General features: G+C 33.8%; 1 protein-coding gene across 4 annotated transcripts in view; it reads right to left on the bottom strand.

Moving 5' to 3' along the window:
* Positions 1-14,279, bottom strand: part of LOC129800477 (uncharacterized) — a 114,161-nt gene that overhangs the window by 8,968 nt on the left and 90,914 nt on the right. For all 4 annotated transcript variants that reach the window (XM_055844883.1, XM_055844881.1, XM_055844882.1 and 1 more), the window contains exons 5-8: positions 8,796-8,956; positions 3,525-3,720; positions 1,239-1,434; positions 923-1,165 (exon numbers count right to left, since the gene is read on the bottom strand). In XM_055844883.1, coding sequence (XP_055700858.1) covers positions 923-1,165; positions 1,239-1,434; positions 3,525-3,720; positions 8,796-8,956 — 796 coding nt within the window. The remainder of the gene's footprint in view (positions 1-922; positions 1,166-1,238; positions 1,435-3,524; positions 3,721-8,795; positions 8,957-14,279) is intronic.

Raw genomic sequence — 14,279 nt, 5'->3', positions numbered from 1 at the left:
ATGTTGGAAGGTAACATTAGGACAATATTAAAGAAAAAAAAGAAAATTATATTTTTACTTAATTCATACCAATGTGGTCAGATTTTGCTATTTGGGTTTTCTAAGTCATTCTTAAGTCATGATAACGATTTACCTAATATTTACTATTTATTATACTCTTTTTTAATTGAAATTAAATTAAATCTAAAATAAATTGTAAATCAGAAAATGTCGAGAATTGAATTCTGAATTTTAGTCATTTTTGAGTGATTTTTCAGTTAGTTTAGGTTCCCCTGTATTAACCAATTAACCTCTAAATAAAAAAAAATGTAGTTAATCTTATTAACTAAAAATCTTTAGTAAAAGAAAAACACAACATTAATTGATTTCAATTTAATTCAAAGTCATTTTTATTCATTGACACTTTTGTAAATCGACATAATCACCGTTATTCGACTATTCAATTTTTTCCCAACTTTTTAAGCCAATCCTCCTCGTTTCCCTAAAACTTTGTAAATTTGTATACCAAAAGGAAACCGTAAAGCTTAAACATTAATTGAATTGTGCCAGGCAATTTCTGGATTAATGAAAAGCATCCCTCGGCCAATTTCACACGAGGATTCACCCCTCAAAATTCCTTCATATTGTTTGAAACTTCTTGATTGATGGATTCACAGCCCGAATCATCGCAATAGGAACACCATCGGAGTAATCTAAAAGTATGTTCCAGGATAAATGGATATTCTTTTTTCTTGTCATTTACAATCTGGAATTTAGGCCGGAAAAAAATGTTTTCATGGGCCAGAGGGTGTTGAAAGTTTGTCAAGAAAAATTGCATAAATCCAAGAAACAAATTCTCAGGTTTTAAAATTCTCCATCGCAATTAATGTTGATGAATAATTAAGAAAATTTTTATGAGTTGGATGTGAAATTGTGAAATTACCTGAGGATGTCTGTTTCCTTCTCGTAAACGTAGCTCTCGTCGAATTTCCCCATCATCTCATTGAGGGTGGCATCTTCATCGCTCTCAGCCCCATTTTGGGTGGAAGCACTCCTCAGCCCATTGGTATCGCACCTCGCCAGCTCAGCTCTGCGTTTCCGGATGGTGTTGGGTGAAAAGGTCCTACGGCTCACCTCAATCTCAGTCGACGAACTTGAATCCGTGTCGGAAGAGTCAATTGGATTTCTGGGCGGGAAGAAAGGGAGACAATGGCAATTTGATGGATTTGCAGAAGTTGAAGCATTTGAATAGCTCTCACTTGTTCTTGTCGGATTTCTCGTCAGTTCCGGCATCACTGGCGCTGGATTTGACGCCAGATGATGTGGAACTGTTGTCACGATCGATACGGTGATTCAGAAAGTTTGAATTGTGCACCCCATTGGGGAGCTCAAGTTGGGTGGCTGTGGAGAACCAGGGATTTGTCCTAATCCTACAACGTTGACGAGGCGATGGAGCTAGGTGTGGGAGAGAGTGAGTTCAATTAAACTATTCTTTAAATGTGCCCCAAGTAGCAAAAATGCTACTTTATCGAGAAATTATTATTTCTGAAAATTTCAAGGGGTAATTAATATTGAAAAATCCTTGTCAATTGTAAAAGAAACGTTTTACGAAACCCGAGTAACTCAATTATTGCATCGCACAATCTGAGAAACTCAAAAACTGTATCACAAAACCCGAGAAACCAACAACTTTTTTACATCACAAAGCCCCAGAAACCTAAGAAATGCAAAGAGAAACCCGAATAACCCAATTTTTGGATCGTACAATCCGAGAAACCCAAGAATTGCGTCGGAAAACCCGAAAATCAAAAACTTTTTGCATCGCGAAGCAATAAAAAATCGAGTATTGCATCGCGGAACACGATAAATCCAAAAATTGTATCTCGTAACCTGAGAAACCCAAAAATTGCATCGCAAAATCCGAAATAGAAACCAAGAAATCCAAGAATTGCATCGTAGAATTCGAGAAACCGAAAAATTGTATTGCAATTCCCGAGAAACCCATTTATTGCATCACAAAACCAGAGAAATACAAAAACTGTATCGCGAAACCCGAGAAACCAACAATTTTTTACATCACAGAGCCCTAGAAACTTGGGACTTGCATCACGGAACTCTAGAAATACAAAAATTGTATCGCGGAACTCGAGAAACTGCTAAATTGCATTGCAAAACCCGAGAAACAAACAATTTCTTGCATCACGAAGCCTTAGAAACCCTAGAATTGAATCACGGAAGTCAAAAAACCCAACACTTGTATCGCTAAACCCGAGAAACCCAAGAATTGCATCGTGAAACCCGAAAAATCGATAATTTTTTGAATCGCAAAGCCCTAGCAACTTCAGAATTGTATCGCAAAATTTGATAAATCTAAAAATTGTGTCGCGCAACCCGAGAAACTCAAGAATTGCATAGCAAAACTAGAACGAAATTAAAACTTTTTGAATCGCGAAGTCCAAGATACCCGTGGATTTCCTCACGAAGCTCGAGAAACCTAAAATGGTATCGTGAAACCCAGAAACCCATTTTTTTTCATCGTGAAACGCGAGAAACCAAAAACTCTTGTAATTAAAAATAGAGATGAGTTACCCCTTGGGAAAAATCCTTTATTTTAAGCCATATTTAAGGTCAGAAAATAACTTCCTAAATTTTGAATTTAGCAAAGTACATAGAAAAAAATATTTTTGTAAATATTTCGTAAAAGTTTGTCGAATTTTGATAATATTTGCGAAAAGAAGTCAGGTACATTTTAGTTAATTATTCGTAATGTTTTGTCGTACAATTTGTACAAAGAAATACGAACAAACGACAAAATGTGATGTACAATTTTCTTAACCCTCTAACGGTGTTTTCTTTAATATGCGAAAAAACAATGTTTTCTAGGATAATTATGATCCAATAAAGTCGAAAAATCCATCCATTCTTCATTATCTCTTTTAGTTTAGTCGCTAGGTGAGAAAATATAAAAATTTTTTGAAACTCTTTTTGCTTCTAAAATTCACATTTTTAGTTTTTTCAAATTTTTTAAATAAAATATACAAAGTAGTATGACATATCTTTCAGTAAAAAATAAACTTATTTTAGTCAGATAACTTAAAATCGGTATTTTTATGGAAATTGGAAATGATTTTTTTTGCACAAATATTTTTTGTTGCTTTTTCTCTGGCCTGTCACACAAAACTGAGAATAGCAAGAAAACGAAGAGTCAAAATGAGTACAAACTTTTAAGAGATGATTATAAGACTATTACCGAGGATACTATAGCACTTTTAAATAAATATAACCTTATTGTCGCTGTAAATGTGTTTTTTGTGAAGACCGTCTGGAGGCGGTCTTACCCGTTAAACCTTCAATAGTAAGCTAATGGTTTTGCTATGTCCTGAGAATTCTATGAGCTTTCTTAAAGAAAATGTACGATTCAAAACTTTTTTTTTCAGAGGATTTTTTAAATTCTTTATGTAAGATGTTCTCAAATATTAATACAGACGGGTTATCAGGAGTATAAGAAAATGTTTCTTGGGTAAAAGTAATAGAGTAAAACTTACACTCGATGCATTTCAAGCTGGATTGCACGGCTAGATTCTTCTGCATGGGAATTGGACTAGTGCCAGCTAGAATTGGAGCAGCTGGGAGGCTGTTTCTCAGGAGATAATTAGTCTGATTGCTCCGCTCAGCCGGACATCTAACCACAGGAGCACGACTATCCAGATGGCAACTCTCAGTTCGACGATGATTGCCCACCTTCGAGATATCCAGAATCATCCCTTACATCAATTTTTAACCACTCAGGCGTGAATCAATCAATTTCCCAACCCTCTTGGACATCAATACACTCCCAGCTTTTGATATTTCACCTCAAATGCTCGTAAATCACATTAGAGTCTGAGTGAATTATGGCCAGTGTGAGATAAGAGGACAAAGAAGTGGCCAAGATAGAGGGTGGATTTATGCTTCCGGGGGTGACATAAAGGTGAGACTCGAGTGGTAGTGAACACTAAAGGATTTTTACTTCTAATTGCACCTCAAATCGTCTAAGAGGATTACAATTGTCATAATTTGTCTGCAGACGGGTTTCCCCTAATTGTACGTGCTGGTTGGCACTTTAGGTGCAATTGAGAGGAAAAGTAATTGCAATAGTTGCATCCAGCAGTTACCTATGTGGGAGGATATCACAGACGGAAGCCACTAAAAATTGCAAGAATCACCTGCAATCGAATTACACCTGAGCCTTCCGTTTAGTCTGAGCTTTACGACATTTAGCGCTTATTACTTCTCTTTTGGCATTTTTTGCAAATACACTTTGTGAAAAACGCAAAGATGTTCCTAAAATTAAGGATACTCTGAAAAGCTGTGTTTTTATTGAAGGTTAATTTTCTAAAAGTCGGACAGCACTGGAAGTCGAACAGCGCTGAAAGTCGGACACATTGAAAGTCGTAATTATAAAAGAAGGTTTCAGTCCTCAAGCCACGCTGATTTTTACTAAATGTCCGCCAGAAAAAAATCGACAGAATTTGTTATGAATAAAGGAGAATGAAGGAAATTGAGGAAAAATGCATACAGTGTTACTTCTACCAGAGGTGAAAAAGTAATAACCAGATCGCGTCGATCAGCCTCCATAATCGGCTGACTGGTACCCAGAGTGAACCGTTAGTGGCAAACATGTTTACCTTCTGATAGTTTTACAAAAAATAAAATAACTAAATAAAGTAAGAAAAAAACTAAAAATTCATGAAAAATTGAGAAATAGAGAAGTGTCCGAAATTGCAAGCTGGACGAAATTTGGTACAGTTCCCGTAAATCTGAAATCAAATTTTGTACTTCAGAAAGTTTATTCAATTAGGGTAAAGGCTCATAATTTTGGACAGTCTGCTTGTAAGCATAGATGTTCTAAGTTTGAAGTGCGATATTTTTAATACTAATTGATTTTTTTGTTACTATCTTTTCAGAAGGGTTGTTTAGAAACTTGGTAAGGGTTTATTGTCTTTGTTTTTACTGAAATTAGTCTTAGTATGTTTAAAAACGAATTGATATGTAGAGGTGAATTTGACTCTTATTTTGGACAACTTGGTTATTAATTTGGACAATTTGACTGTAAATTTGGACAGCTAATCCGCCTCAACAGAATGCCGATTGTTCTTCATTTCATGAACCAATCTTACCAAGTTCTCTTCCTGTTCATGTAAGGAAAACGTAGAATGCCACAAGAAGCCCAGAAACTTTATCATATCATTCATTAAAGTGAGTTGACTTCGGTAATCCAAGTACTCGCGGATTCGCGCATTCCCTGGTCTTTCCGGAAGCCTTTCAAGGCTTTTCTCGCTAGATCTCTTTCGTAGAGATGATGCTCCTTTGTTTCTCCAGGCATTTGTCCAACCTAGTCATCACAAAAGCCAAAGCTTCACGAAATTTCGTGAGAAAAACACCTGTACAAAATAAGAAGTACCACCTCACTGGTGAATGTCTTAAAAAATTTCCAATTTTTCAAATGAAAAATCTAATTCACAAGGCAAATCTCATTTCAGGTCAAATTTACAAATCACAATTAACGTGAATCAACACAATATTCAATGAATATTCAATAATATCACTGAAAAACAGCGAAGAAACATTGTTAGTACTTCACCACAGCTAAATAAGACTGGAGTAAGCCACGAAGTTCTGTCATATTTCTCGTAAGCAATTGCTCACACTGAATTTTCAACAAAGCAATTTCAACTCAAATCATATTCAAATTTTAACGTATTTAGTGTTAAAATCTTCCAAAAAGAACAAATATTTAGATGAAATTCATTATTCATAAAGTATTGGAATAAAAATCCATAATTTCAATCAATTTATTTTTAGTGTCCAATTTTATCCTCAAAGTGTCCAAAATAAGAAACTGGTCAAAATTATGAGCCTTTGTCCTATCTGAAGAGTTTAAGTGAAACGTTTAAAAGGTTTTTCTCAAGACATCATCTGAGAAGAAAAATTATTGATATGTCGGATGGTTCATTCAGAAGTATAGTCCGACGAAATATAATCTTTGCAAATAAGTATCTGTGCAATTCTGTTAGGAAAAATTCGACGAAATTTGTAATAAAATGAAGAAAATAAACGAAATTGAGAAAAAAGTATCTACGGTTGTAGTTTTACCAGAGGTGAATAAGTATGAGAAGCGAGTAAACAGAGAGTGGTAGATCAGAAGATTGTGCCGATCATTCTCCATAGATCGGCATCTAAGGTGAACCTTTAGTGGTAGACCTGTTTACCCACTTTTTAGAAAAAAAAGTTCAATTGGTGTTTTCATTGAGAGTATGTACGTCGATTGCGTATGAATGCCGCACTGAAGCGTATCATACCCAAGGGGCCTTTTGATATCCAAATAATGTATGTTTCAAATGTTACCAACATATTTTCAACGTAATCGAGCTATTTCTTAAAAATATAATGTATGAACGCAATGGATGTAAATTATATGAAAATTATGAGCGTTGAATGCCAGTGTAATAACTTGACTAAAAATTGTATAGAAAATATCAGTTATTTTCTATTAATACATATAATACATTTTGTTTGATAAATTTCAGTTAAAATATTGTTATTTTCCCTTAAAATTACGACCAAACATTTTTGATCTATAAACAAGTCATAATATAATCTATTTTTGAGTGAAAATGTATAAAACTATGTCAAATATTTCTAAAGTATATTTATCTTACACATTCATGCCATTATGTTCACATAATGTCGTGAAATTGTATGAATATCATGTTCTGATATATTTTAGTTACATTTGTTCCATAAAAGACACAAGTTATATACAAATTGTCTTCTTTTTGTATGACGCTGCTAGATTGTCGTATTCTGCTTTGTTTACTAAGCAGAAGTTCATCTGCGAGTGAAAATTTGTGAAAAAAGTGATGTCTCACATTAATTAGAGTTCTGAAGTGCGCCAGCGTATGCAGAAAAATCGAGTATATAGATAGAAGGGATTAAATTTTACAAAGTAAGTGCAAATTATGGAAAAATAGTTTGATTTAAATGATGTAATATTTTATTTAATTTATCGGCTTTCCCTTAAGAATTTCAAGTCGGGAATGAAATTTTGTTCACTAATATTTAATCTTCTAACGGAAAACAGTTATTGCATTAAACTTTCATACGCGATAAAAGTGCACGAGACACAGAAAATGTGACTGAATCGTTGAGGATAAATAATTATTCATTTCAGGAAAATATTTGAGCAAGTCTTAAAGAAAAATGGACAAGAAATGAAAGTTCTTCAGTCGACAGTTATACCATTGGTATTACAGAGTGATTATATTTTATTTAGTCATAATCAATACATTTTACCGTACAGCATGACTTGATTAGGTATAAAATAAAAAATTGTTATATTTCGGGTATAAAAATTCCCCATTCACCCGAATATGGGCCTGTTTTATGCGGTTATATAGAAGAAATTTGTAAATTCTTCGTCATAATTTTCGTATAGATATCAGACATCTCTACTCATTTATGGTGATAAATGCTCCTTGGGTAGTCTGGTTATTTTCAATACGTAATGGTGTTATTTCAATGAAAAACGGAAAGAGGAAATCTTCTTCCTAAGATTTTTTTTAGTACACGACGTACACGATTGTTATCATGTGCTTCGGCATTATCGGCTTTTCTTTATGTTGGTTCCTGTCTCGACTGTTTTGCCAGTCCTCGCCCTGCTATCCACCAAACAGTTGTGGCAAGAACCAACACAGAGAAAAGTCGATAATGCAGAAGAACATGAGAACAGTCGTGTACTAAAAAAATGTTTAAGAGAATATTTCCTTTTCCTGTTTTTATTGGAATAGCATCATAAGTCTTCGAGTATAATTCACCGCAAAAACAAACCATTTTAGGATTGCACATTCTTGTAGAAAGAGATAATCTCATGCTATTTCTAACAGTGTAACTAACAGTGTTTCTAAGAGTGAAATGACCCTCCTCTGTCGTTGTTTCTGCAGACAAATTAAATGTGCAATTTTGGGATCAGTCTCATTTCTTCGAATAACTTCCCTCTTTGATTGATAATTGAGTTATCGCTGTTTTTAGAGATTTCCTCTAATTGCCAAAGGGGTGAGTGTGATTGATGGGATTTTTGGGAATAAAGTCGTTAGAAGCATTTTTCCAAAACCTCCATCCCGACAACTTTTCCAACACTTCAAATGCAGGAAAAACTTTCACCTCTCCCGACAAATGGAAAAGTTTAATAATTTTTCAGTGGCAGACATTCAAAAAAAAAAAATCAGCAAATGAGAACGGGTGGTTGGAATTTTATCACACGTATTTCCGACTAACAAAAAATGTACAAATCCCAAATTAAAGTTATTGTCAGTTGGGAGCAGTCAATGTGCATTTTCTGCATGGAATAATAAAACGACAGGATTGACATCAGAGCTAAATGGACGTGCGATTTTATTATCAAGTGGTTGTTTTTCTCTGATGGAAATATTGAAAATGTTGTTTTCACTTAAAACCTTTTTAGCAGATGGGCGAGAGAGGTTAAGCGGAAAATGCGGAAAACCAATGAAAAAATTACAGTGAATAACCTTGCATAAATTGGAAATAAATTGATATTTTTCGTGTTGGAATATTCAGGATGAAATTCACCGAAAGAATTGAGGGGTTAATTTAATCAAAAAAAAAATCCCAAAGAGAATTTTATTGATGATTGAGCGAGAAAAAAAAGTTTTTAATGATTCGTGCTCGTTATTTTTAGCCAAGAGACCGAATACTATTCTCGAATTATTGATTTTCCGGTAATTTTTTTTTTAAGATATGGCAAAGAAAATACTCACCACGGATTCACATCCGCTGCTATTGGCGCCTCCTTCATCAATCTTGTTGAGACCGCCGTATTTATATCGATTGGATTCGATCAGCATGCCATTGGCTCCTTTGGGAAAGTAGTGGGTTCCCGTTCGCATATTGATGTAGTACTCCGGTGTATAGGAGGCTCCTGGACAAGAAGGAAAAGAGAAGAAGATGTAAGGCGGAAGAAGGCGAAAATTGGCCGGGGAAAAGTCCTTTCGCACGAAATATTAATAATCCCCTCAAGACGAGCATTGGCAGTGCCATCAAATTGCTTCTACATTTTCTCATCGGATTAAGAGATTTATCTATTGATGTCAAAGGCACCAGAACGAGAATTCAGGCCATGAGTGGAAATATTCATCTTTCGCTCAGAATATCCGATGAGTTTGTTTTCCCGAGGAAACATTTTTTTTTTACCCGTAAACTTGATACCCAAGCAGCAATTTCTTTCAGTAACAAAATGGTCAAAATACATATTATCCAGGGGCCCATCAAGCCTAATAAAAAAGTGAAGCTATTTTTCACTTTTCCTTGTAAAAATTTTACAGATATTGCAACGCAACTTAAACAAATTTGCTCGTAGTTCTTGTATAATTTTGGCGAACATTATGAAATATGTATTTTTAGATAGCGTTTAATGTACGATTTCGAAATATATCAGACTGATAAGTCAATTCTCTTTAGGAAAAAACTTGCCAATAGTCTTCAGTGCCTCTATGCAAAAACGTATGGAAAAATGAAATGTCGAGAAGCCTCTGTATTATCCATAATGAAAACATATAGGGGAAGGTTTTCAAGGTTCGTATTAAAAAAGGAGTCCAAGATTTAAGATTTTTTACTGAATGCCACACACACCGAATCAATTATATCACTATATCAAAAAAAATCTTATTTATTGGGCTCTTAATTCTGCCTCACAAAATTCCTGGAAGTCCTTGGGTTTTCCTCAACAGGAAAATGAAAATGTAGCGGCATTTTTTACGAAGGTGCCCTGGTTAACTCAGCTTCGTACCATTTTTTTCCACCTCTGTAGGCCTCATTTTCCCCGAAAACATTACACCGCACACAAAAATTTGGGCATCACTACTTAGATAGAGCTTTCATCTACTTGTTTTTACCATTTATAGGAGGTATCACACATTAAAAATCATTTTTAAGCTAGTTTTCTAACACATGTTTTTTGATAGTCGGAAAACCATTTTTCCCTGCATTCTGACAGTCAGTTAAGAGCTTGGTTAGGTATGATTCTCTCACAATCACCCTAATGTAACCCTCGGATTTTCACTAATACCTCCAATGGGTCTTACAGAACATATTTCGGACGTAACTGATTTAAAAAATGACAGCCACCAATTTAAAGTGAAATGTGGGAAGTTCCACTTTAAAACAAGGAAAATTGAATGAGAAATACTCAAAATACATCGAAGTGGCAATTAAAGAATCACATCTACCATAAGCAGTCTAGTTTCATCAATGCACAAATCAAAAAGTAGTAATCACACCTATTGTAATCCTTGTTTTTTCTCTAACGTCTCGAATCTGTCTTACATAACATTTTTTGAACATCAGTGATTCTTAGAATTACCAGTGATTAATTTAAAGTAAAATGTGAAAAATTCCGCTTGAAAACAAAGCAAATTGGATGAAAAATTCTCAAAACACACCGCATGTGCAATGAAAGAATCACACCTACCATAAGCAGATTCAGGCTTAATGTTTAATTTGACAGAAGTGAAATAAAAACATCTGATGAAGTCTCATTTTGATGGGGAAGTACGTGTTGTCTTTCAATAGTGTAGTGAAAATTGTTTAGTATCCGAATTTTCTTGCGAATTTAGGGTTGGAGGAACGTCTGTTCAACAGGGAACCCCTATTGACACTTTTGTCAAAATGTTGAAAATTATTTAATGTATCTAGTAAAATATATGTAATATAACGTTTTTTCTGTAATATATGTTTTACTATAAACAGAGCTGTTCACATTTCATATCTCAAATGATACAGAGTAGGGTGTCAATAGGGTGCTGACACGAGTTCTTAAAGTGTCAATAGACGTTCCTTTCACCCTATTCAGTGGAATCTCTGATGAGTCAAATATCCCGAGCGGCGTGCGTAAGTGTGACCCAAAACAGTGAGGAATTTTCAAATTCGGTGGTCAATAATTTTGACATATGTTTTTACGAAGCTGCAAAATTCAATTTTCCTGAGCTGCACGGGTGGTAATTTTTATGAATTTTCCTCCACCCACAAAAACGACCCCCTTTAAGCAAGAGATTTTCACGGTAAATATTAACCCTAATAAACCCCCTATAACTTGGAATAGTTGCTTTTTCGAAAAGAAACTTGCAATGTGCAAAAATGCATAAATTACACATCAGAATTACGATTTTATACCCATTTTTTATTTTTGCCTTTTGAACCCAGGAAAAAAAGACCTAGGCTTCCAAGTTTGTTAGGAAATGTGAGATGTAGGACTAGCTTTTAGATTACATGTCCGTGGATGAAATTTATTTAGTAACTTGGAAAAGAAATCTACTTTTACGAAGCTGCAAAACCTTCCCCTATGGAAGTTTTTAGAGGATTTAGATATTTCAGTTATATAGTATGCTTGTATTTTTATAATATTTTATTCAAAATTATTTTAGTTATTTTCACGTTAAATTGTCGTTGGCATAACTTAATTTCGTATGAAATATTTGGTAATTTTTCAAGATATTTGAAGTTATATTCAACACTCTTTATTCTGCTATATTTAATAGGGGAATAATTCTCAAAACACAGAAAGTTTCTTTGTGCCTCTTGCAAGCGCAGGTGCTATCGCGGGAATATAACTATGACACTCTCGACAATTCAGGGTTTTGGCATTTGTATTTCAACCAGGGACCCACTTAAATCATAACCGAAATATTAAAAACATTATTTGTCTTGTATTTTATTTAATTTAAACTTTTTCTAATTTTTAATCAAAATAAACCACCAGGTAGAAATATATTGACAGAATTAAGTTACATAAGTTAACAGAATTAAGTTACAGCATAGCTAGGATATCTTTTGTTTATAGAAATACGTTTTTGAGATATCACGATTATTTATCAGATTCCCAATATTTAAAAGTGCCGCTTGGGTTTGGTTTTCTCCAAAAATAACATCATTTCATCCATCAGCTTATCGCACATTCAAATATTAATTCAGCATTGGCAATATTTGTACGAATATTCTCAAGCCAAGTCACCATTAGCATAAAAGAGCAATGAATTTTTTACCACCCCACAAACTCTTAATGCGAAAGCCGGCTTTAACCATTGACATCAATTAAAATTTTCTTGAATTCACAATCTCGAATCTAGCACAATTCAGAATTATTGCTAGAATATTAAAATCGCGAACACTAAAACCCTTCTATCCTGCAGGAAATTAAATTATTCTTTGTTATTTTTGCATAGCCTGGGAATGGATATAAAAATACCAGAGGGAATAGCACATTTTAAATTTGCATCCCTTTCTTTAGCATTTCGCGTAAACATGTTTATCATACTTGCACCATCCCAGACTAAAGCCATTTAATTCACTTTCATAAATTATATCCGCTAAATTAAAACACCAAGAGCTCTTTTGCTATAATAAAATGGAATCTGCACCGCAATCTCAAACGCAATTTTTTATCGCAAATGCACCTCGATGTCGGACTATTGAGATAATATTGTAATTTTGTGGCCAGATAGTTGAAAATGGCCAATTAAAGTAGTCAATTGGGAATCAATTTCAATTAAAATCTTCAGCAGAGTTTCGAATGCCTGTCAATGGAAATGAGTGTCGACACGGATTTAGGCTACGGAGTATAAAGTAATTCAATTGGTACTAATTTATGAAGATAGGATTTTAATTTTCATGAAATTTAAATTATTTTGAAGATTTGAAGAAGGAACGGAATCGAAGAGAATAAGAATTGATTTTGAAAGCAATTTGGTTAATTTTTTTTTTTAAAGTCTTTTCTAATATAGGTAATTTTTTTGTTTTAAATGAATCCAATTTTATTTCCCTTGAAGTCAGTGAGGCCATTTACATCGTCGCATTAGATTGAGACTGGATTGTCGTCGCCCATACCCTCGCATAATACACAAATAAAAGTCCTGAAAATTTTATTTTTGTGCGACAAAACAACACAAAGTGAGGTTAGTTTAACGTCAAATGCAACTCCGAATTTCTCTTCGCGCGCTCCGAAAATTTTTGGGACAATTGGGACAATTTGAATCCAATCCAATTCAATACGAGGGGTCGTATTGGATTTGCCGTTTATATCGAGAAAAATTAAACAAATCTCAATCTAATGCGACGATGTAAATGGCCTCAGTGATTTTGAATTGCGTTACACTTGAGAGAAATCCGAAAAAGTTAAAATAACATTCCGGAAATGTTAATTTTACCCTGCAGTATTGATCCAAAATCGGTGTAAATATTACCCTTTTTAGGTGTATTAGAGGTAAAAGGTACCATTTTTCATATTAAAATTACCCTTAAAAAGGTGTAAAATTAACATTAAAAAATGTTGATATATTTTTACATCTAAAGTGTTAGAGTTATGAGGAAAAAAAGTTAATCGCACCCTCTTTTTTTCTCAGTGTATGAACGTTATGAATTATAAATTCCAGCTACTAAAAATATAAGAATACAATATTGAAACCATGTTTTCTTAAATTTTCATTTAAATTTTTTTAAAAATTCAGCCATCCGACTTGATTTTGAGAGATTTTTTTTGAAAAAAACTTTCTTTGTGGTAGTCACGGTTACTCGGAGTAGATTCTACGAAACTTAAAAATTCTTGTTAGCAATTGCTAAATTGCTGTTAGCAGATGTATTACACTCATACTTGAAAAAGGATTTTTGTTTCGTTGATTGTAACTTACTTTACAGAACAAAACGTCGTATAAAACACGCCAAAACGATAATTTTTGGTATCAAAATCTCCTAAAAATAAAAAGAAATGTTCGTTCGACTACTAGTACTGTTTTACCATTAATAGGAAATATTTCGTTTAAGAGAATATTATCTCAGAAAATCAGCTCCCATCGGATGAATTTTTAAAATTTTTAAATGGAAATGTCAGAAAGCATACAGTGTCGATCATAAGTTTCTTGACAAATGTTATGTTCGAGAAACCAGCTGGAAAGAGTTATACAAAAAATAACTTTTTAAAACTTTTCTTTTTGCAACCCTGTTTTTTGTAATCCAAAAACGATATTTATGTATGGCCATTTGATGCTCGTTGGCCCACAATGTTAAACTATTCTTAAATTTAAATGAAAATTTATTTTAAGAAATTGTCATTCTGTTATAGAATTCTCCTTTTGGACTACCTATAGTAGGCAAACGTCCATAATTGTGTATACATAATCCCATCAGGTGCATAATCCCGAAGTACATAATCCCAGGACCCACTATAATACGTTCTTCACATACCCAGTGCTGAT

The sequence above is a fragment of the Phlebotomus papatasi genome, chromosome 2 (genome assembly GCF_024763615.1).
Source record: "Phlebotomus papatasi isolate M1 chromosome 2, Ppap_2.1, whole genome shotgun sequence".
Taxonomy (NCBI): domain Eukaryota; kingdom Metazoa; phylum Arthropoda; class Insecta; order Diptera; family Psychodidae; genus Phlebotomus; species Phlebotomus papatasi.
Note: the sequence above shows the minus strand (reverse complement) of the source record. Positions and strands in the feature narration are given on the sequence as shown.